The 21,617-nt window shown below is 35.1% G+C and overlaps 1 protein-coding gene across 3 annotated transcripts in view; it reads left to right on the top strand.

The window, feature by feature from the left end:
• The window catches only part of AEBP2 (AE binding protein 2), a 53,964-nt gene that overhangs the window by 25,955 nt on the left and 6,392 nt on the right, over positions 1–21,617 (top strand). For all 3 annotated transcript variants that reach the window (XM_027838811.1, XM_027838809.1, XM_027838810.1), the window contains exons 3-5: positions 3,668–3,775; positions 15,908–16,094; positions 19,937–20,061. In XM_027838811.1, coding sequence (XP_027694612.1) covers positions 3,668–3,775; positions 15,908–16,094; positions 19,937–20,061 — 420 coding nt within the window. The remainder of the gene's footprint in view (positions 1–3,667; positions 3,776–15,907; positions 16,095–19,936; positions 20,062–21,617) is intronic.

Genomic DNA, 21,617 nt, shown 5'->3' with positions numbered 1-21,617 from the left:
TCCTACCTTCTGCAGGAGACTTTTTCTAATAAATCATTGAGCTACTAGTATGTTCCCCCTTGAATTTCCATCTACTCTGTATGTATCTTTTCTGTTTTATTTACCTGTTGTCTTCCCCTTCTTGAGAGCAGGTACTGTTTTTCTTTCTTTTATTTTTTTTTTTAAACTTTGTATATCCAGTGCTTATCACAGTGCCTGGTGTATGTAAATTAAGCAATTAACAAATATTTGTTGACCATTGTGCTACATTGAATCTTTTTTTCATAGATCCTCTTAAGATTTATTTCTGTATATTTATAGTGGTATATACACATACATGTTATACATAACCACACATTTTTAAACTGTAATCCTTCATCTTGCCACAGAAAAAGAAAAATCTTTTGATAAGCTTTATTTTATCATCATGCCTAGTAGTTGGCAGAAAATGTCACTTACAGTTCCTTGGAGTACCAACATCCTCTTGGGTTCTGGGTTGAGCCAAGGCCTGGTCCTCCTGAGGGGAAAGGAAAGCAGGAAGAAACTAAATCATTATCTTCAAGTGAGTTTCTTAGAATGAGTTACTTAGACACTAAGGTAGAGGATCACCCGAAAAGTGGGACTACTTTTTGACTTACTTAACATAGAGCTGTTACCGCATGTGATAATATGAGAAAGTACTTTGTAAACTTTCAACAGTTATCAAAATATAATATAAAGAATGAAATTTCCCTCTCATGGGGAAATATTTTTGATACTAGCTGTTTTTCTCCCCCCCCAATATATCTTATTTTCTTTCAGTTCTCAACATTTACTTTTGTATTGGGAAAGAAGAATCGGAACAAAAGGGAAAAACCACAAGAAAGAAAACAACAAAAAAGAAAATAGTATGCTTTGATCTGCATTCAGATTCAATAGTTCTTTCTCTGGATGTGGATAGCATTTTCCATCATCAGTCTTTTGATCTAAGACAATTCTAAAAGATCTCATGATGGGAAATGCTAGCTGTATTTTAATAGTTTGATCGTAGGTCAAACTCATTTAAAAATATTTTTGAAGACTACATACAATTTTAGAGGCAAAATTCTGATTATATTTTCAGGGAAGTTTTTGTTATCAGAATTAAGTACTACTGAATTCATATACATTAGCTTTACATTGAGAAAACATCCATTCTAAAACATTAGCTTGGTTGTGAAGCTACTAGCCTGTTTATTTAGTATGAAATCTTTAGCATAAAGAAAAAGACTTTTGAGTTAGGGTTTTATAAGTGTTTTTAGCACTTAGCATTTTTTTTTTAATAATGGGGGAAGATTGTAAATAGAAACTGTTACCCATAGTTATTCCAAGTTTTTTTGTAGAAGCAAAGGGCAAACAGATTACTATTTGTGGCCATAATATTGACCAGGAATCAAGAGGATATTTTCTTCTGTATGTAGCTAAGCCAAGTTGATTTTTTTCTACAGTATAGTTGTACTGTAGAATAGCATGTCATTTAGAGTTGTTACTTTCAAATAGATTTATAAGCAAGAAGTCAATTTGAAAATGTTAGATCATGTTCAGTTTCACCATAAAAGACTAGTGGATAGAATTGAAGGTTTCTGGTTACTACTTACTGAATTGATTGTCAATAGGTTCCTTTAAATTTTACGCTTGACAAAGATGCATTGAGTTCTCCTTTTTTTTCTCCTTATGTGTTCTTCTAGTGAGTTTCCCAAAAATTGGGTAAGAGAATGTCTCCTCCTTTTGTCTAGAATGGACTAAACTTCTTGCTCTTTTGTTAGGTAATGCCAAGAACTTCAATCAGAGCAGAACTCTTATTGTTGTAGCTGTCATTATTACAGGGTTTCAAAATTTCTACAACCAATAATACATTTGTATTATAATACATTACTATACATAATAATACAATTGTTTATTGCATAATAAAATAAAAACTAGTTAAAGCATAACAGTTGGTTGTTTTCCTGACCTGGTTTTAAATGTGTATATGCCCCCCCCCCCCCCCTTACTCTCACTCTGTTATACACACACACACACACACACACACACACACGCTTGCACATAAATTAATGTATAATGTGTGTACATGGCTATATCTCATTGTTGCTCTTTGGATTAGACACATAGAAATAATGAACACATTATTGTATGGATTATTGCATGAATACAATATTCCATTAGTGGTATATGTAGTAGGTGAAGTTTCATTAGAACCAATTGGTCCCTTCTGTTAGTGGTACTTTATATTTAACTAACCATTAAACTTGTCTTCTAGAAACCCTAGAAAACTCAAGGGAATTGGACATAACCCATAGAGGGCTCTTTATCTACCTGTCCCTTATGACCCAGTAAATTTGTTGAACAGAATTGGAATTCAGTCTTTCTTTAAGTTAGTCATAAGTTATTTCTTAGTTCTCTCCAAAGTAAATGTTTTGAGCAAAAATAATTATTTTTGAAAGTTTGCTTGTTAGGCATTATCTGTCTTTGAAATTTTCATGCTTTGTTCCATGTTTTTTACCTGTATTCTGTTATATACAGATGGATGTAGAAGTTTATGTGTTTTGAAATGTGGCTCTATAATAATTGCATTTATCTTTTAGATAAAAGAACCGTACTTATTTATTATCCTTTGAAGGTAGTAATTATAATGGGATCACACTTTCATTGCTGATGTTGAAGAGCATTCTTTGATTTTTAAGTTTCACGAATAGTGATTTTTTTGTTTTACTGAGTGTAAGATTAAAATAGGATGGTGAGGCTCTTCTCTATTACAGGATGTTTGTTGGACAATTAAAAACCCAATCATACCCATGTTGCTTATACCCAAGAATGTAAATATGTTTAATAGCCAAAAAATAAAAATTTTCCATGTTAATGACTTTTGCAAATCAGTATTTTCAACATTATACTGTAAAGAAAAGAATTTTACAGATTTAAAGTTTCAATTTTTGCTTCCTTTTTATTCTTTAGTCCACAATCAAGATTACTGATTGCTAAGAATAGATTTTCTTTATATGCTTGTAATATAGTTTTATAGAAAAAAACCCCACACATTTAATCAGTTACTAGCTTTTCTTAGAGCTTTCTGACATCTTTGAAAACAAGAAAATATTTGTTTATTCTGTCTGCTTGAAATGATTAAATTTATTTGTAACACTTGCTGTTTAAATGGAATTATCTTTGTTTTCAGTTTGAACATTTCTCCTTAGAAAATGTTATTTTATTTTACAAAGAAATATTTTCTTTGAAATAGTCATTAATATTTTGCTGGTTTTATATGCAGTAAGTCAACATGCTATTTTATATCTAGAGAGAATTTGCTTATAAAAGCTCATCAATTTCATAGTTGCCAATTGTTATTTGTTAACAACCTCTTTGACCTTATATTAACTATTGATTTCTTATTTTTTTCAAGATGAGTACATTTGAAAAAATAAATAAACAAGCCATCTAAAGTGTCTTCTAATTACTACAAATACTGAAGTTAAAACTACTTTGCTTAAAGCTTTTGCTCCATATGCTCTTGTCATTGTTCGCTATTATTGAAAAATTTGGTATCTGAAAATTTTTATATCAAAAGATTTTTTAAGTGGTTTTGGAAAATAAATTGTTTTTGAACTGAAATGAAATAGAATGCCAATTGAAATTTTTATAGGAGAATTAATGAAACTTTTGTTTTTGACAGGTATTTGTTTGCCTATGGAAAGGTTGTAAAGTATACAACACTCCTTCAACCAGTCAAAGTTGGTTACAAAGACATATGCTGACACATAGTGGAGACAAACCTTTCAAGGTAAACAGCTTTTGCAACTTTTTTTTTTTTGCAGGGGTGGGGTCTTGGGTGTGTGAGGCAATCTGGGTTCAGTGCCTTGCCAAGGGTTGTACAGCTATTAAGTGTCAATTTTCAGATTTGAACTCAATTCCTCCTGACTCCAGGGCTAGTGCAATCCACGGAGCCACCTAGCTGCCTATGTATTGTTTATTAATGAACGGTTTCATTGTTAAGGATGATTGCTGAAGTTTAAAAGAACTGTGTTTACTTTCTTCATAGACTCAACTTAATGTTAGGAGAAAAATCTGAGGAGCTCAAGATCTAGTGAGATTGTGACTTTTGCCCCGATGGCATAATTTAGGTCTCACAATTCCAGTGTTCATTCTTGTTGTACCGTGCTTTCATTCTTGAATGTTTATTGATCTTAGTGGTGTGAGTACTTGCTGCACAAATGCAAATTATAAGCCATTTGTACCTAACTATCTAATGGAACTGTTACTCGAATGTTCCCCTAAGTTTGCTGAAGGGTATCTACTGGATGTTTTTTTTTTTCCCCTCAGTCTGTCTCGTCATGGTGAGTATCATGGTGAGTATATCAGTGGAGCACATGGACTATGTGTCATTTCTTGTTCTTGGCCATATGGCCAACCATCTTCTTGAGTCAGATTTCTTTGACATACTTTATATAACTTCTCCTTTGTAATTCCTCTTATTTAAGGTATTACAGCCCATTCATGTGACCCTGTGCCTCTCCATGGGTCTTTATGCAGTCAGTTCTTCAGTCAGTTCCATGACTCTCACCCATACAATATTACTATTAAAAAGATGGTCTTCTGTTTTAGGGAGGTGTTTGGTTTCGTTCAAAGCCAAACAATAATTGTTTGAAGGCAAGCCAGCCTGCTCTCCTTGTTCAATTCTAGTCCCATCTTGACCTTTTGATTTGTTCGAGATAGTATACTGATAAGTTGTCTTTCTAACTGCCTGTGATAATGTGTCCAGTGTCTTTCTAACTGCTTATCCCAGGGAAATTGACATTGTTTATTCACTAGTGTTTCCAGTGTGAGTAGTTAGGCACATTTCTTTTTAGGCAGTTAGTTGGCTGAGTGGATAGAACGTAGGATTTGGAGTCAAGAAGGCCTGAGTTAAAATCTTGCCTTGCATTCTTATTAGCTCTGTCACCCTTGGTGAAGTCACCTAACCTGTCTGCCACAGTTTTTTCTATAAAATGCGGATGATAATAATAGTACATCACAGCTTCTATGAGGGTCAAATGATATATTTTAAGAACTTTGCCAACCATAAAGCTCTAAGTAAGTGCTAGCTCTTACTACTTCTACTCCTCCTACTCCACTTACCTTTTATTAAGCAGTTATCTAAAATGTTCCTGGGCCTTATAATCAGTACAGTGTTGTGCACAGACAAAAACATCTGGAGGACATTAGCTAGCTAATTCCACTTACCTTTGACTCTGCAGTGGTGATAAGTAGTAATCAGAGGGTGGTCAAACAAGTTTTCACTTATCTTTCAAGGAATTTTGTATGTTTTTGACAAAAGCATGGAAACTACTAGGGAAAGATTTTAAATAGGTATTTTGCTCCACTGAACCATGCTTCTAATAGCCAACAATGAGTGGGATCTCATATTTTCCTTTTTTAATTAATTTATTTTGATTTATCAACAATCACTTCCATAAGCTTTTGACTTTTAAATTTTTCTTCCCCCTCCCTCTCCAAGGCGTGGAATCTTACATATAGGCTATACATATACATTCCTATTAAACATATTTTCACACTAGTGATGTTGTAAGAATTAGAACCAATAGGAAGAACCACCAGAAAGAGGAAACAAAAAAGAAAAAAATAGCAAATAGTATGCTTCGATCTCCATTCAAACTTCCATAGTTTTTATTTTCCATCACGAGGCCTTTGGAGATGTCTACAATGTTCTCCTGGTTCTGCTCACTCCGCATCAGACCATACAAGTCTTTCCAGTTTTTCTGAAGTCTGTCTGTTCATCATTTCTTTTTTTGTTTTTGTTTTTGTTGTTTTGTTTTTGGTTTTGGGTGATGCATTCTGGGTTACAGGACTTGAGAGTCACACTGCATGTGTGTTATGTGACTGAGGCCAGATTTGAACTCAGGTCCAGTGCTCTTATCCATTATGCCACCTAGCAGACCCTTCATCATTTCTTATAGCACAATAGTATTCCATTACATTCATATACCACAATTTGTTCAGCCATTCCCCAATTGATGGGCATCCTCTTAATTTCTGGATCTTTTATTTTGAGTAAGTTTTACTCAGTTTCATGATGGTAAAAATGTACTGATTTGACCTGCTGTGGTGTTCTATTACGTTTATCAGGGATATCCTTGACAAATATGTGTATTATTCTCATAAAAATTTTGTAGTGATAGCAAAGTAAGTCACCATTTGTTGCTAATAATAAGGCCCAAGATTTTTTTCCACACTTTTGCTCCTTTGGAGATTGAGAATTGATCCTTCACTTTTGTTCTCACTTTTTACTACCATCACTGGCTTCCTTCATGTACAGTTTAATCCAACTGCCTTTATTTTCTTCTGTTCAATTTCCTCATTTATAGCATCACATCTGGACTGAGATCATTGATTTCAAATGTGATAGCTCCATTGTATTTCATATTTTAAAAGTTTGTTGTAAAAATCTCAGGATCATTTTTGTTTATTTTTGCTTGATGTCCTTCCACTTTCATCTCTGAGTTGTCAAACTTTCTTTAAATGGAAATGGTTTACTTGCTTCTCAGTCTCTCTTGTGGTAATACTACTCGTGATGTTCCACTCTCCTTCTGTAGGATTTTACAAAATAGATTGTTTTGTGCTGGTATTTGCTCTGGATTTCCATAGCTTTTTTGTCTTTGAGATTAAGAACATTAGTAATTTGTTTTAGTTTGCAACATTCACTTCCATAAGATTTTGAGTTTTAAATTTTCTCCCCCTACTCCTCCCTCCCCAAGACAGCATGCAATCTGATATAGGCTTTACTTAAACATTCATATTAAACATTTTCACGTTAGTCATGATGTGAAGAAGAATTAGGAACCATGAGAAAGAAGAAACAAAACAAAGCAAATAGTATGCTTCCATCTGCATTCAGACTCCACAAAGTTCTTTTTCGGGATGTGGATAGCATTTTCCATCGTGAGTCTTTTGGAGTTGTCTAAGATCCTTGCATTGCTGAGGAGAGCTAAATATCAAAGTCAGTCCTTGCACAATGTGGTTGTTACTGTGTACAGTGTTTTCCTGGTTCTGCTTATTTCACTCAGTGTCAGTTCTTATCAGTCTTTCCAGATTTCTAAATAGCATTGTAGGAATATGGTTATTAATCCACTCTGCTTTCCGCTTCTGTTGTATGGGGAGGTCATCCAATTCCCATTCACAGTTATGATTACTCTCTGTGTCTTTCTCTTGATTCTATTTCCCCTGTTTATGCTTTTCTCTCTCCTTTCTCCCTTTCCCTCCTCACTAGTTTTGCTTTCTACCACAGTGTCCCTCAGTCTGCCCTCCCTTCTATTAGCCCCTCTTCCTTTTCTTTTCCCTTTCCCCTCCTACTTCCTATATGGTAAGTTAGATTTCTATAACTAACTGATTATGTTATTTTGTATTTGAGCCAAATCTGGTGAGTAATATTCAAACAATGCTCATCTCCTGCTCTTTCTACTGTAATAGGTTTTTGTGCCTTTTCATGTGATGTAATTTAACCTTGTCTGCATCCTCTTCCTCTTCTCCCAGAACAATCCCTTTTCATCACTGAATTAGATTTTTTTTTATCATCACATCAAAGTCAACTTAAACCCACACCCTCTGTTTATGTATGTCCCTCTTAAATGTCATAATAACTATACAGTTCTAAAGAGTTGCAAGTGTCTTAGCTTGTAGGGATGTAAAGAGTTTGCCCTTGATGATTTCCTGAAAGATGCTGTCCAGGCATTTTTCTTCTTCATGCTTTTCAGGTAGACCAATAATTTTTAAAATTGTCTCTCTTGGATCTATTTTCCAGGTCATTTGTTTTACTAATGAGATATTTTACATTGTCTTCTATTTTCTTTATTCTTTTGTTTCTATTTGACTGATTCTTCTTATCTCATAGAGCCATTAGCTTCCGCTTGCCCAATTTTAATTTTTAACTAATTGTTTCCTTCTATAATTTTGTACCTCGTTTTCCATTTGGCCCATTTTACTTTTTAAGGAGTTGATTTCTTCAGTGTACTTTTTTTCATTTGGCCAATTGTATTTTTTAAGGATTTGTTTTCTACAGTCAGTTTTTTGTCCTTTTTTCAAGCAATTGATTCTCTCTTGTATACCTTTATTTCCTTTCCCAGTTTTTCTTCTACTTTTTAAATCCTTCCAAGAAGGCTTTTTGGGCTTGAGACCAAATTGAAGTTTTGGATATGGGTATATTGACAATGTTGTTCTCTTCTGAATTTGTGCCATAATCTCTCTTCCTCGTTCCCATAATAGAATCTTTGGTCATTGTCTGTCTCTGCTTTCTGCGACCTGGTCACTGGCTTTGTGTGCCAGGGCCTTGGGTGCTGGCAACTGGAGGCTGTAGGTGTCTGGCAGCTTACCTGGTGCTGAACTGGGGTCAGCAGCACTGAAGCTCTCAGGGTGGGGTGGAGAGTCTGGCATCTCAGGTACGCCTGCTCATTTGAAGCTTCTTTAAAGTGCTCGATTGTTGGGAGGATATCTGCAAGCCTGGAGTTGAGATTTGGCTGCTGGAGAACCACGTGCCGCAAGTGGTAGTTTTCTGAACTTATGTTTAACTGTTCTCCTTCCTGTGCTGAGGCACTCAGGGGGACCTGGTGGGCTCACAGTCTCCCTCTGGTTTGCTGAGGTGGGGTTTGCTGCTGGTTTGCTGGAACACTTCCAGTCCTGTACTGCTCCCCCTCCCTCAGAATGAGAGGGGCCTTTCCTGTTAATCACCCAAACTTCCTGGACTACAAGACTGCTGCACCCCATCTTTCTGCTGGTCTAGGGTCATATTTTCTTTCTGTTTTCAGAGGTCACTAAGGGAGGGTGTGAGCCACTTACTTCTTTACTCTGCCATCTTGGCTCCCAGAAGAATCAATTTCCAATTATTTTGTAAATTATTAAAAATAACTGATAATAATACTATAATAAAATAAAATAAAAATAATAAAATACTATAACAATAATAAAAATAACTAATAATAACTAAAATGAAAATACCAGATCATATTTTTTAAGGTTAAAACATTGGAAAAGGTGAATTTTCTTCCCAACTTAGAATAGTTTTCCAAATGAAAATATTTAACTAAAAGTCTTTCAGAAATTTCTTTTGAGTCTCATGTTAATATAAATTAAAAGAGACTGTGGAGTTAATTTTTTTTTTAAATGGTGAGGCAATGGGGGTTAAGTGACTTGGCCAGGGTTACACAGGTAGTATGTGTCAAGTGTTTGGCCTGAGGCTGGATTTGAACTCAGGTCCTCTTGACTTCAGGGCCGGTGCTCTATCCACCGCACCACCTAGCTGCCCCGGAGTTTTAAATAGGACATTGGAAGACCTGGGAAGGAGAGTCCCAATCTTAATCTTTCATTGTTTATGTGGCCTAAAATGAGTGTGACATTGTACAAAGGAAAGTGGATTTGCATTCAGAAGACCTGAGTTCAAATTGACTGCCCCATTCTATTTGTGGAAGTTTGGGCATGTCACTTACCCTTTCTTATTTTTCATTCACTAAAAATGCCAAATATATTATTAATCCTTTGGCTAATTCTATACACGTGTATATGTAGCATAATTGTGTTGCAGTATATTTTATCCATTTTTTGAAGCAGTCCTTTATGGATTAGTTCTATCCATATTAATTTATCCATGTAGTCAGTCTCCCAGTGGGTAGGCTCCAGGGAAGAGGAACAGTACAATGATGATACTACCCTTTGTAATTTCACTTTTGAGATGTCTTAATTTTTTTCCATTTAAAAAAAAAGGTGTTACTTTTTTTCTTTTACAGACATGTTTGATCTTCTGTACTCTGAAACCAAGATGATTCAGTTACTTCTTAGTGTTTTTAGAAATTTTCATAGGCATTATATATACACTATTCTTTTGGTTTTCCTTTTGAATTGAAGTAATAGTGTCTACAAAAGTCTTATACTTGTTAAATAACTCTGGTGTGGAGAATTTTGTGCTATGTACTAAGCACCCAAGTTTTCTTTATAGTACCCTGTGGAAAAAGTATCATATTGTGTTCCAAGAAAAATTATGCAAGATCCTCAGATACCAGCAGTTGCAGTTATTATTGTCCTTGAAGGATAAGGCAAACCACAGCACTTAAATTTTGTGGCATTTAAATGTACTTGGCTTGGCTAACCTGTAGCTGTGCTAAATACTCATTGATGGTGATTTCCTAGAGAAGTGATGGTACATAAAGGTTTGGGTAGATTTGGGATCATACTTGGTGAAGATCTGTTCCATTTGATTAGGATATTGGAAGAGAGAAACAAGAATGAATGTGATAGGTAAGCAGCCAGTTTTTTACAAGGTATCAGGAGGACAGAATTTGTGTATATTCTGTGCAAGGTGCTGTGGGTACAAAATATACAATGATACAAATGAACTGGTGCTTATTATTGAAAAATTACATTCTACTGGGGGCTATATATATTAGTAGTACATTGAAAATTGAGGGGAAAGTACACTAGCAGCTTATAGGTATAACTTAATAGAGGAAATGGTACCTCATTTGATCCCTAAAGGAAGGCTTTGTGAGGAGGGGATGTGCAGGTAATACATTCAGGTTGGAGAAATGGCTTTAATTTACAGAGGCAGGAAATGATACATGGTAGCCATGTTGTGGGGGCCCTTAAAATAATAACAAAATAAAGGATTTCTTAAAGGCAGTGGGAACCAACTTTGACATGATCAAACTTGAACTTTAGATTGTTTTGACAGCTCTGTGGAGTATGAATTGGAGAAGGGAGGGACTTGTAAGCATTGATACCATTAGGGGATGTTTCAGTGGTTGGTTGAACCACTGATTAGGAGGGTTGAAATGAAGAGGTAGCTGTAGTGAACGGAGTTTATAGAGGTAAAACAAAACCTCAGGAACTTCAGCAATAACGAGAAATAGATGGAACTTTAGTTAAATAGGAGAGAAAAGAAAGCGAAATGGGTGGTTTGTTTTTTGTTTTGTTTTTTTTTTTTACAAGATGAGGGAGCTTGCTGAGGTACTTGCTATAGTAAAGAATGGAGATATCTATTATCTCCTAAGGAGTGAAGGAAGAAAGTGATCATGTTTTGAAGAATGAAAGCAAGGAGCTGAGCCAGTATTGATGGGTACCCACAATATGCATGGAAGTAGGATCTTAGGTCATCTGCTATAAAAGTGGGGATACAGTGACATTTGGGAGGGGGAGGAGAAAACATCATTATTATAGTCATTTTGGAAAATGATGAAGAATTAAGAATTGAGTGGAAGGGTTTTCCCCAGCAATAGTAAAGACACAGTTGAGGTTATGCTCAGGAGTGCTGTAATAGTGTCCAGAGATGTCTGAATTAGATAAGGACCAGCTGTAAAGGAATGATAGCAGTGTAGGGAGAGGAGGAAAATATTCTATGGCATTAGGAATCTGGAGAGAGAAAATTTGGGTGTGAAAGTTACTGACTGAAAGAGGTAAATTAATATAAGTGCTTACTAAATGTCAAGCACTTGTTGGCTTCTATTTGTATTCCTAAAGTTAACAAATACAATACAAATAATAATACAAATAGAAGCCAAGTGTCTATCCTCAAGGAGTTTGCTTTGTAATGAGGGAAGACAACCCATTGAAGATGAGGGGTACTGCAATGTATAAAAGGAGGATCAAGAGAGCAGTTGATTATAATTAGGAATTTTATGTTCTTAAATGTTATTTCTTTTTTTTTCTTTTTATCTCCATAACTTTATTTTTTTAAATTTATTTTTAGTTTTCAACATTCACTTCCACAGGATTTTTGAGTTCCAAATTTTCTCCCCATCTCATCCCTCCCCCCACCCCAAGATGGCCTGCATTCTGAATTCCCCTTCTTCTAATCTGCCCTCCCTTCTATTTCTCTCCTCCTCATATTCTCTTACCCTTCAATTTTCCTGCAGGGCAGGATAGATTTCTGTACCCCATTTCCTGTATATCTTCCCAGTTGCATGTGAAAACAATTTTTTTTTACTTTTGTTTTTATAACTTTGGGTTTTAAATGTTATTTCTAAAAAGCGTTTATTGATTACTATAAGATAGCCACTGTGTGGCTTTAAAAATATCTTGTCATTCTCACAATAACTCTGGAAGGGAAGTGCTATTATTCCCATTTTACAGTTGAGTAAACTGAGGCACAGAGATCAAGTGACTTGCCCAGAGTCACACAGCTTGAGAGAGTCAGAATCCAGATTTGAACTCGGGGTTTTCTGACTCCAGGCTTCTCACAAGTAAGATTTTTTTTTATTGCTTTTTATATTCCTGAACAAATGTCTCACTGCATTCTAGTTCTAAGTCACTTAGACAGGCCTGGCCCAAAATAATGTACAAAAAGTGTCATACATCGTATCCCTTAGCTTGTTGTACTCTAGGTGGCCTCCCTACTTGTATACCATTCTCAGCCATGCTGCTAAATGAGTGAACCCCACAGGGTTAGGCATTGTCATGAAGCCTCTCATCAGCTCCTTATTCTTTTCTGTTGCTGGTCCTGATGCAGCATAGACAGTGTTGACAACTTTATCCTGTAAGAATCTAGTATTTTGTATAATTAAACAGAAAGAATAATAATTACCAGTTAAACTTTAATTTCATTGACAGTGCTACCCATTTGGGATAATTACACTTTATTGATATTTTTCACTTTTGTATTTTAGAGTGTTTCTTTGAATCACTTAAAATGATTTTTTCCTTTTTATCCATTTCTACTTACTGATCATTAAATTTGACTGGAGCCAGAAAAATAAACATTACTCTTCAGCATATCCTACATATCCATGCTTGCCATTGTGTTCAAGGCATATTTTAATATAGTGATATCCCATATAAGAAGAAAACTGATAGCTCCTCCTTCTAAGGGTTACCAAGTAATTATTTATATTTTATACTTTAACTTATTCTTCATATCACATTTTTTACATACTTAGATACCTAAGATGATCTTTTATTTCAATCTGGATACTCCCTTTAGTTGTGCACTAGCTTTGGGTGCATTTTTATTGGGATTCTGGTCTACCTTCAGTGCTATTAAATGTTTAATTAAATTAAATATTTAATGCTACTAAATTCTATTCATGCTACATTGAACACTTTCTTGACTTAAATTTTGCTCAGGTCCTCCTGACTCCATGGCCTGAGCTTTATCTACTACACTACCTAGCTGCCCCTAAAATAAACATTTTCGGTAGTGGTCAGCTGCACTGTTCTCTCTGTAAAATCTGGAAAGGAGGGAAAGGAAACAAGGATTAGAATTAGTAAGATGAATAGGAAAGAATCCCTTTTATGTTTTAAAGGTTTAGGGACATTTAATATTGGTAGTAACAAGGGCCATGATTATCCTGGCAGACAGTTTTGGTCTCTAGACAGTGTGGATACCTTTGGACTGAGGCTAAATTCAGTGAAGCTAGGTAGGTACTGTAGTCCCGGTACAAAGTAGTCCCGGTATTTTTAATTACAGTCAACCTAAGAAAAGATTTGGTCACTATTGTGATCAAAATTAGTCATGGTTAAGGGAGCATAATACATTGAAAAGAATTTCAAATGCATGCCTTACACTTATAATAATACTTTTATTTCCCCAATTTTTAACATTTAAAAAAAATTTCAGTCATTTTGTGAAAGAAGTGAAGAATACTATGCTTCAGTCTGTATTCATACTCCATCAATTCTTTTCTCTGGAGGCGGGATAGTATTTCACATGAAACATTTGTCCTTGTCTTGGATCACTGTATTGCTGCGAATAGCCAAGTCATTCACAGTTGATCACCGTACAGTATGCTGTTACTATGTATAGTGTTCTTCTGGTTCTGTTCTCTGCATCAGTTCATTGAAGTCTTTCCAGAATCATTCTGCTTATCATTTCTTTTTTTCTTTTTTTTTGTAAGTGAGGCAATTGGGGTTAAGTGACTTGCCCAGGGTCACACAGCTAGTAAGTGTCAAGTGTTTGGTCTGAGGCCGGATTTGAACTTGGGTCCTCCTGACTTAAGGGCCAGTGCTCTATCCACTGTACCACCTAGCTGCCCCATGCTGATCATTTCTTAAGCCACAGTAATACTCTGTTAAAATCATATACTGCAACTTGTTTGGCTATTCCCCAACTGATGAGTACCTCCTCAATTTCTAATCGTTAGCCACCACAAAAATACAAATAGGTTCTGTAGTGTCTCTCGCTCCCCTCCCTTTTTTAAAACTCTCTGTGATACATGCCTATTAGTGGTATGCACAGTTTGATAGCACTTTGGACATAGTTCCAAATTACTTTTCACAATGGTTGGTTTGATTCATAACTCATCAGTGGTGTATTGATCAGTATCCCAATTTTTCCATATCCCTTCCAGTATTTGTCATTTTTCTTCTGTCACGTTAGCCAATCTGATAGCTCAGATTTGTTTTAAAATGAACATTTCTCTAATCAGTGGTGATTTAGAACATTTTTTCATGTGACTATAGATGGCTTTGATTTCTTTATCTGACAACTGCCTGTTCATGTACGTCAGTCATTTTATCAGTTTAGGAATGACTTGTATAATTACAAATTTGACTTAGCTCTCTATATATTTGAGAAATGAGGCGTTTTGATCAGAGATACTTGGTGTAAAATTTCTTTTCCAGATTTTTGCTTTCCTTCTAATTTTGGTTGCATTGGCTTTGTTAGTGTGAAAACATTTTTAATATAATAAGAACTATCAATTTTCATAGTGCTCTCTGTTTCTTGTTTGGTCCTAAATTCTTCCCTTATGCATAGATCTGACATGTACTGTAACATACTCCCCTAATTTGCTTATAGTATCAGGCAAGTGCTCCCTGAGATTTAGTTGCCTCATCAAATGGGCTTTTAAAAAAAAATTATTATTTTATTTTTAGGCAGTTGGGGTTAAGTGACTTGCCCAGGGTCACACAGCTAATAAGTTTCAAGTGTTTGGTCTGAGGCCGAATTTGAACTCAGGTCCTCCTGACTTCAGGGCCGATGTTCTATCCACTGTGCCACCTAGCTGCCCCTCAAGTGGGCTTTTAATATTATCACTAACTAATAGTGTTGTAACAAAAGTGATTTTTAAATCTTAAAGGGCTATTTGAATGAGTAACTTATGAACCATAACATCAGAAGAAGCTGTATTTCTAATATGTACAAAGAAACTGCTGTTTTGGTATTGAATATATGGGATATAGCTAAGTATGGCGCTTTCTCTCTTGAGACACAGTCTACTTATATCAACCGTTTACTTGTCATTAGTCATTTTCTGGTAGTTCTGTTCTTAATTCTTAACACTTAGGGTGTTTCCTGGACTTTGAAATTAGATGTTTTGAATATATGTATAATGGATTACACAGTAAATAGTAAATGGCTATTTTTTATACTATTATAATTTGTTTTGAAGTTGTGTCTTCTTTCATAAGTTTCATGTGTATCTGGGACAAGGACAATACCTCATCAAAAGTGCTTAGTAAGTATTTACTAAATTGAATTTAGATTTCAAATGTGTTTAATTCGGTTAGGGCTAGAATTACAGTCAATAGAATTTGAGAGCCTATGACAGAAAACATTTTTCCTCCAGTTTTTTTGGCCTGCTTCCTAGCAATTTCCATACAGACAGTGAGGGTGTACAGATAGCTGTTGAATGTAATCTGTAAATAAAGTTTCTGCTGCCTGTAGTATTTTGTGTAATTGATGGAAAAATCTTGGTTTGTCCCTATTGAACAAAAATGGGTAATGAATGAGTTGCACTTTCTATTTTTTTGTTGTTGTTGTTTTTATTATAAACTTAAACTTTGTTTTGGAATGAAACATTTTAGTTGTGGAAAGCCTAACTGATTTTTTTCTAAATAAATTTGGAGCCTCTTGAATCTCAACTTTCACTTATGTGTATGTGTGTATATATATATATGTATATATGTATATATCTTATGAGTTTTTTTTCTTTTAATTTAGTGTGTTGTTGGTGGTTGCAATGCCAGCTTTGCATCTCAGGGAGGGCTAGCTCGTCATGTACCCACACACTTTAGTCAGCAGAATTCTTCAAAAGTTGCCAGCCAGCCAAAGGCCAAAGAGGAATCTCCTTCTAAAGCTGGAATGAACAAGCGGAGGAAGTTAAAGAATAAAAGACGACGCTCATTACGTAAGTATTTAACCTGAGAGGAAAACTATTCATTATCTTAGCTATTTATTTGTATCTTTAGACATTCCTGGGAACCCATTTGTGGCTATCCGTATAATTTTCTCCTTATTCTAATAGGTTCTTTTCATCGAGTTAGCTTTTTTTCTTACATTTTTTTTTTTCATTATGAGAATTAAACCAAATGTGTAACTATGGAGAACGTTGTTCATTTGTACTACTTCAAAGTACTGGACAAGTAGAATTTGAATTTCTACTTTTTGGGTTTTACCTAGGAAAGAATTAATGTAGAAATTTTAATATTCTTAAAAATTATGGAAAATAAGCATGTTAATACTTTGCACGACATGTGAAAGTTAAGTTTTTTTATGTAACCAGATCTTAAAATAACATCTTTTGATTCTCTTACAAATTAAAAAAGGAAAGATAAAAAATGTCCCAAATAAATTTGAGTATTTAATACTTGTATAAAGTACATGTAGCAGGAAAATACAGATTTTAAGAGTCAGTGCAATTTAGTGCCTGTTATCATGAGAGGCTGAATGGTTCCTAGTTAATGCAATAAGGGATTTAATAAAATCCATCAAATTATAGATAAAGATAAGAGACCTATTATGAGAGAATGCATTATTTTGTTGTAGGTAAAATGTAAACTAATTGATTACACTAGAACCATGTTATGCATCTGGTAGGCTCATAGTTAATATTTGTTGATTTGAGTGGAATTATAGGTGTTTTCTATTCAAATTTAAAGTCCTTATTAAGGAGTCCTGAGCTCTTTTCCTCACACTATGAGGAAAATTTCATACATAATGAATTTTTTTTTATTCTGGAACGAGTATGCTTTTGTTTTTTTACCAATAAAAGTAATGTCATAAGCATGTCATTTATGCAGTATTAAGGCAGTGAGTTGAACAGAATACAAGTGAAAAGGATATGATCCCTACTCTCAAGGAGTTTGTAGTCTTGGTGAGGAAGGGAGACATGAAGGCAAATTGCTACAGAGGAAGAAGATAGTTTTTTGATTATAGGTAGGAGCGTTTGGGTAGGATCATTCTAAGAATGGAGGAAATAGGGTGAACATAGATGCGGAAGTTGCTTTGAAATGAATGGGAGAAGGAATCTGAGTGTTGGCAAGGTTTTGGTGGAGAGAAGAGAGGAAGGAAAATAATAGAGACAATGCATTAAAAAGATTTTTAAAAAGTTTTGTATTTCAAAGAAAAGAGCTTTTAACAATGATTGACTTCTTGTCAAGTTGTTGTAGAGAGGCTCCGAAGTACTTGCACAACTAGTAAGAGTGAACTTTCCATCACTTAATGCACAATTACAGAACATAAATCAGCCTTTGTTCATTCAACAGATATTTTCCTTTATGCTGTCGATACAACAACTGTTCTGTGTATTTTTTTGAGGTTGGCTTCAACATGTATGTAGACAAATGTATTGAAAGGTAATTGGAGGAGAAGGAGATATTATAACAATTGGGCAGGTCAGTGAAGTCCTGAAGGAGAAGGTAGTACCTGAGCTCAGCTTTGAAGGAAGGGTTCTGAAAATGCGTAGAATGTATTTTGAACAGAGGCATGTTGTTTGGAGAACAACATGAAGATTGTTTACCAACAAGGTATGTTGGTGCTAAATTGTGGAGGGCCTGTAATAGAGGAGGAATTCATGTTTTATCCTACAGATAGTAGGGAGTCACTTCAGTTTTTTGATGTAATGGGTGACTTGGTAAGACTTGTTGCTTTAGGAAGATAATTTTGGCAGCTGTACCTGAAGGATTAAGTGGAGAAGGGAGAGACTGGGAATAGGGAACTGCAGAGAGATGACTATGTGAGTAAAGAGAAGGGAATTGATCTGAAGTGAATTTTGAGTTCGCGTGAAGGAATGAGAGAAAGGAACTTGGGTGACTGTGAATGGTTGTACCCTCAACAGAAATAGAAATTTGGAAGAAGGGTTTAAGATAGAAGGTGAATTCAGTTTTGTACAGATTTTATTTTGTGCTGATAATGCCTAGGAAATTGGAAATAAGGAGGAGTATTGGGAGGGAGTGGGGACGTAGTGAGGGAGAAGCTTCAATGTCACAGTTTTAGGGAAGAGTGATGCTGGTAAATGACAGGATGATACATGGAATGACTTGGATATCATCTAGTCTCACACTCTAATTTTACATATAATAAAACTGAAACCAAGAGAAGTTTAGTGACTTACTTAGATTCACATGGTTATCATTAAGTGACAGATCTAGTATTTGAACCTTGGTCATAATTCCAAATTCAACTATTCTACACATACTGCAGATTGGAGAGGAAATTCATGAAAGTTGAAGAGGTTGCTGAACTGGATTAAAAATGACAATGTGAATATTGAAATCTCTCAAATTTTGAAGGACGGGGCCTGGAGTTCACGTGAAGGCTTTTAGTGTCGATTCTGTTGAACTCCTTTAGTCATAGTCATAGCAGCAGCTATGTCCTGGGAGCTGATAAATCTATAATGTCATTAAGCATTAGGCATGTCAGACTAATGAATTAAGGCATTCTTTTTCCTGACTGCATTGTCTTCAGATAAGTTCCTAAAGTTGCCTGATATAGTGCAGTATTGGTTAAAAAAAAAAATTAACATTGTTTTATCTGAGCTCTGTGGTAACTAAACATATACTTTATTTGCTATTTGAGAAGAGCCCTGTTGGAGAGGCATTTGATAAAGTTTATATTTTTTTTAGGATTATGGTTTATTATGTTGATTTATTGAAATCTGAAAAGATATTCATGTTCTTGTAATCCATTGAACAATTTCAAATAGTTTTAAATGAAAACTATCTAACTTAGAAATTTCTAATTTTCATCTTCAGGCATTAACAGTAATCTCAGAATATTATTACAGTTTAAAATCAGTCAAGCATTTAAGTTCCTTCTATGTGTTAAGCACTATCAATTGCAAAGGACATGAATAACATGATCCCTCTTAAGGAGCTTACATTCTAATGCAGAGGACAGATGTGTTTATATATCTACTTGCAAAATAAACACAAACAATTGTAGGTCCTGTGTGTATGTGTGTGGGGTGTTAGCAAAATCTTCTTGCAGAAATTCATCTTTAAGAAAGGGACTCACAGGGGGCAGCTAGGTGGTGCAGTGGACAAAGCACTGTCCCTGAAGTCAGGAGGACCTGAGTTCAAATTCAGCCAATCACTTGACACTTACTAGTGGTGTGACCCTGGGCAAGTCACTTAACTCCAGTTGCCTAAAAAGGAGGGGAAAAAAAGGGACTCACTGAGGTAAAGGTGAAGAGGGAGTGAATTCTAGGCATAGGGGATGGGGAATGCCACATCTGTGCTTAATGAAAATTATTTGTTATCAGTATAATAGGATGGATAGGAGTGGCAAGAGACATTAGGAAAGGAAGTCAATTAACCTGTTGTATTAATCTCTTGAGAGAAAATAACATGGTAGTAGCTCTGTAAGAGGAGAAAAGGGGTTAGAGTCAAGACATTTTATAGGTAGAAATAGTTAAAATTATACAACAAATTGTATGTAGTGGAAGTAAGGATGAGTAAGGAGTTCAGATTTATGCTGGGATTATTATTAACCTTTGACAGAAATTTTGAAGAGGGAAAGCTTTAGGGGATGAAACTAAGTTTTAGATATCTTGATTTTGAGATGTCTCTAGGACATTTTATGTAAAATGTCCAGTAGGACATAAGTGATTTGAGGGACTGAAACTCTCCATGACATTTTGTTAGGGAAAGTTTCTTGGGAAAGTTTCTTGGGCAAGGTAACTGCATAGAGCACATTGTTTGACAGGTTGAATTTTTTTAAAATACCGTTTTGTGTTTTTCTGTTTTTTAGCACGACCCCATGACTTCTTTGATGCACAGACACTGGATGCAATACGACACCGAGCCATATGCTTTAATCTCTCAGCCCATATAGAAAGTTTAGGAAAGGGACACAGTGTTGTTTTTCATAGTACTGTAAGTATTCTAGATTTTTTTTTTTGCTTGCATATATATGTAAACATACATATGCCCCTGAATTTTAAATACAAAGAAAAGGTGTATATTATTTTATTTTGCCATAACTTTTCCCTTAAATTATCTCCCATCAATATGGATTTATCAAATATCTGTTGTGTGGTAGGCATTTTATGAGTGAAGTTCTCTGTATTCACAAGGACACTGAATTCTTCTTGGAAACCTTATATGGAAATAGAAGTATAGGCAATTTATATAAAAAGTAAATAGAAGGTGGCAGCTAGTTGGCACTGTGGGTAGAGCACAGGCCCTGGAATCAGGAGGACCTCAGTTCAAATCTGGTCTCAGACCAAACACTTGACACTTAACTAGCTGTGTGACCCTAGGCAAGTCACTTAATCCTATTTGCCCAATTGATATTACAGAGAGAAGTGTTCACCACGCTAAAACCATTCATGAAAGCAATAGAGATTAACTTATTTGGGTGGGGAGGAGAAAGGTTTCAAAGGATAAGGAAACTGAAAGTGGAATTTGTCATTGGATAGTGAAAGACTATTTCTGCAATTCTCTATCCTAATTCTACCCTCATACACATTTTCTTAAGGAGTTTAGGGAAGAGGGAATTGAGTTCCCCATAAGATTACCACTGCAGAAAATCTGACATCATCATAGGAGAGAGAAGGTTGATTTTGAATAAAGATAAATTTGTTTCCAATGGAAAAGTAATAGTAAAAAGTCCAAAAAGGTGTGCTGAAGGAGCTTCCCAGTTAAATGGGGTTTAATTCTTTCAGGTACATGATTAAGAATAGTGGTCAGAGGGATGGAGATAGAAAGATTAAGAACAAAGTATTGTTGTGGGAAGCAGAATTGAGATTGGTTTTAGAGTCTAAGGCAAGCAAATGGAAGAACTGCTTTATAATAATGTTTTAAAGAATTCTGTTCCTGGGGCAGCTTGGTGGCGCGGTGGATAGAGCACCAGCCCTGGAGTCAGGAGGACCCGAGTTCAAATCTGGCCTCAGACACTTGACACTTAATAGCTGGGTGACCCTGGGCAAGTGGGAACACAGTCCTAATGGTAGTCTAAGGCCTGTGATTCTTGATGAAAAAATTGTGCAAGTGAAGCCAATAGGAGGTGAAAAAATTTTTTTTTTTTTTAAAAAAATCACTCTAGTGATTGTGAATTTATTAAAAATTTCCAAAGAAAAATTAAAAAAATTTTTTTTGAAAATGTCTTTAGCCATTACAAACTTTGAAATCTTTAAGAATAGATCTTTCATCAAAAATACCTATCCTTTTCAGTCATCTGCCTTTTAGGTATCTTTTTTTAAAGAATGATAAATAATTGATTCTCTTTCTCTTTTTGAACTTGCTTTTCTGTCTTCTCCAGAAGAGGTCAGCAGAATGTTAGTTATTATTTGATTTGCTTTAATTTTTAGTATACTAGGCTAAGATTAACTTATCTTCTAGAATCCTTTAAATTTTTCCAGTGTTAAAATCTTTCATTTGGGATAGACTAGACTTACAGTAATTTAAAAGTTTAAAGTTAAAGGGAACAT

This window comes from Vombatus ursinus, unplaced genomic scaffold, assembly GCF_900497805.2.
Source record: "Vombatus ursinus unplaced genomic scaffold, bare-nosed wombat genome assembly UNPS02014830.1, whole genome shotgun sequence".
Classification (NCBI taxonomy): Eukaryota; Metazoa; Chordata; class Mammalia; order Diprotodontia; family Vombatidae; genus Vombatus; species Vombatus ursinus.
This window is presented reverse-complemented; position numbering and strand designations above follow the sequence as displayed.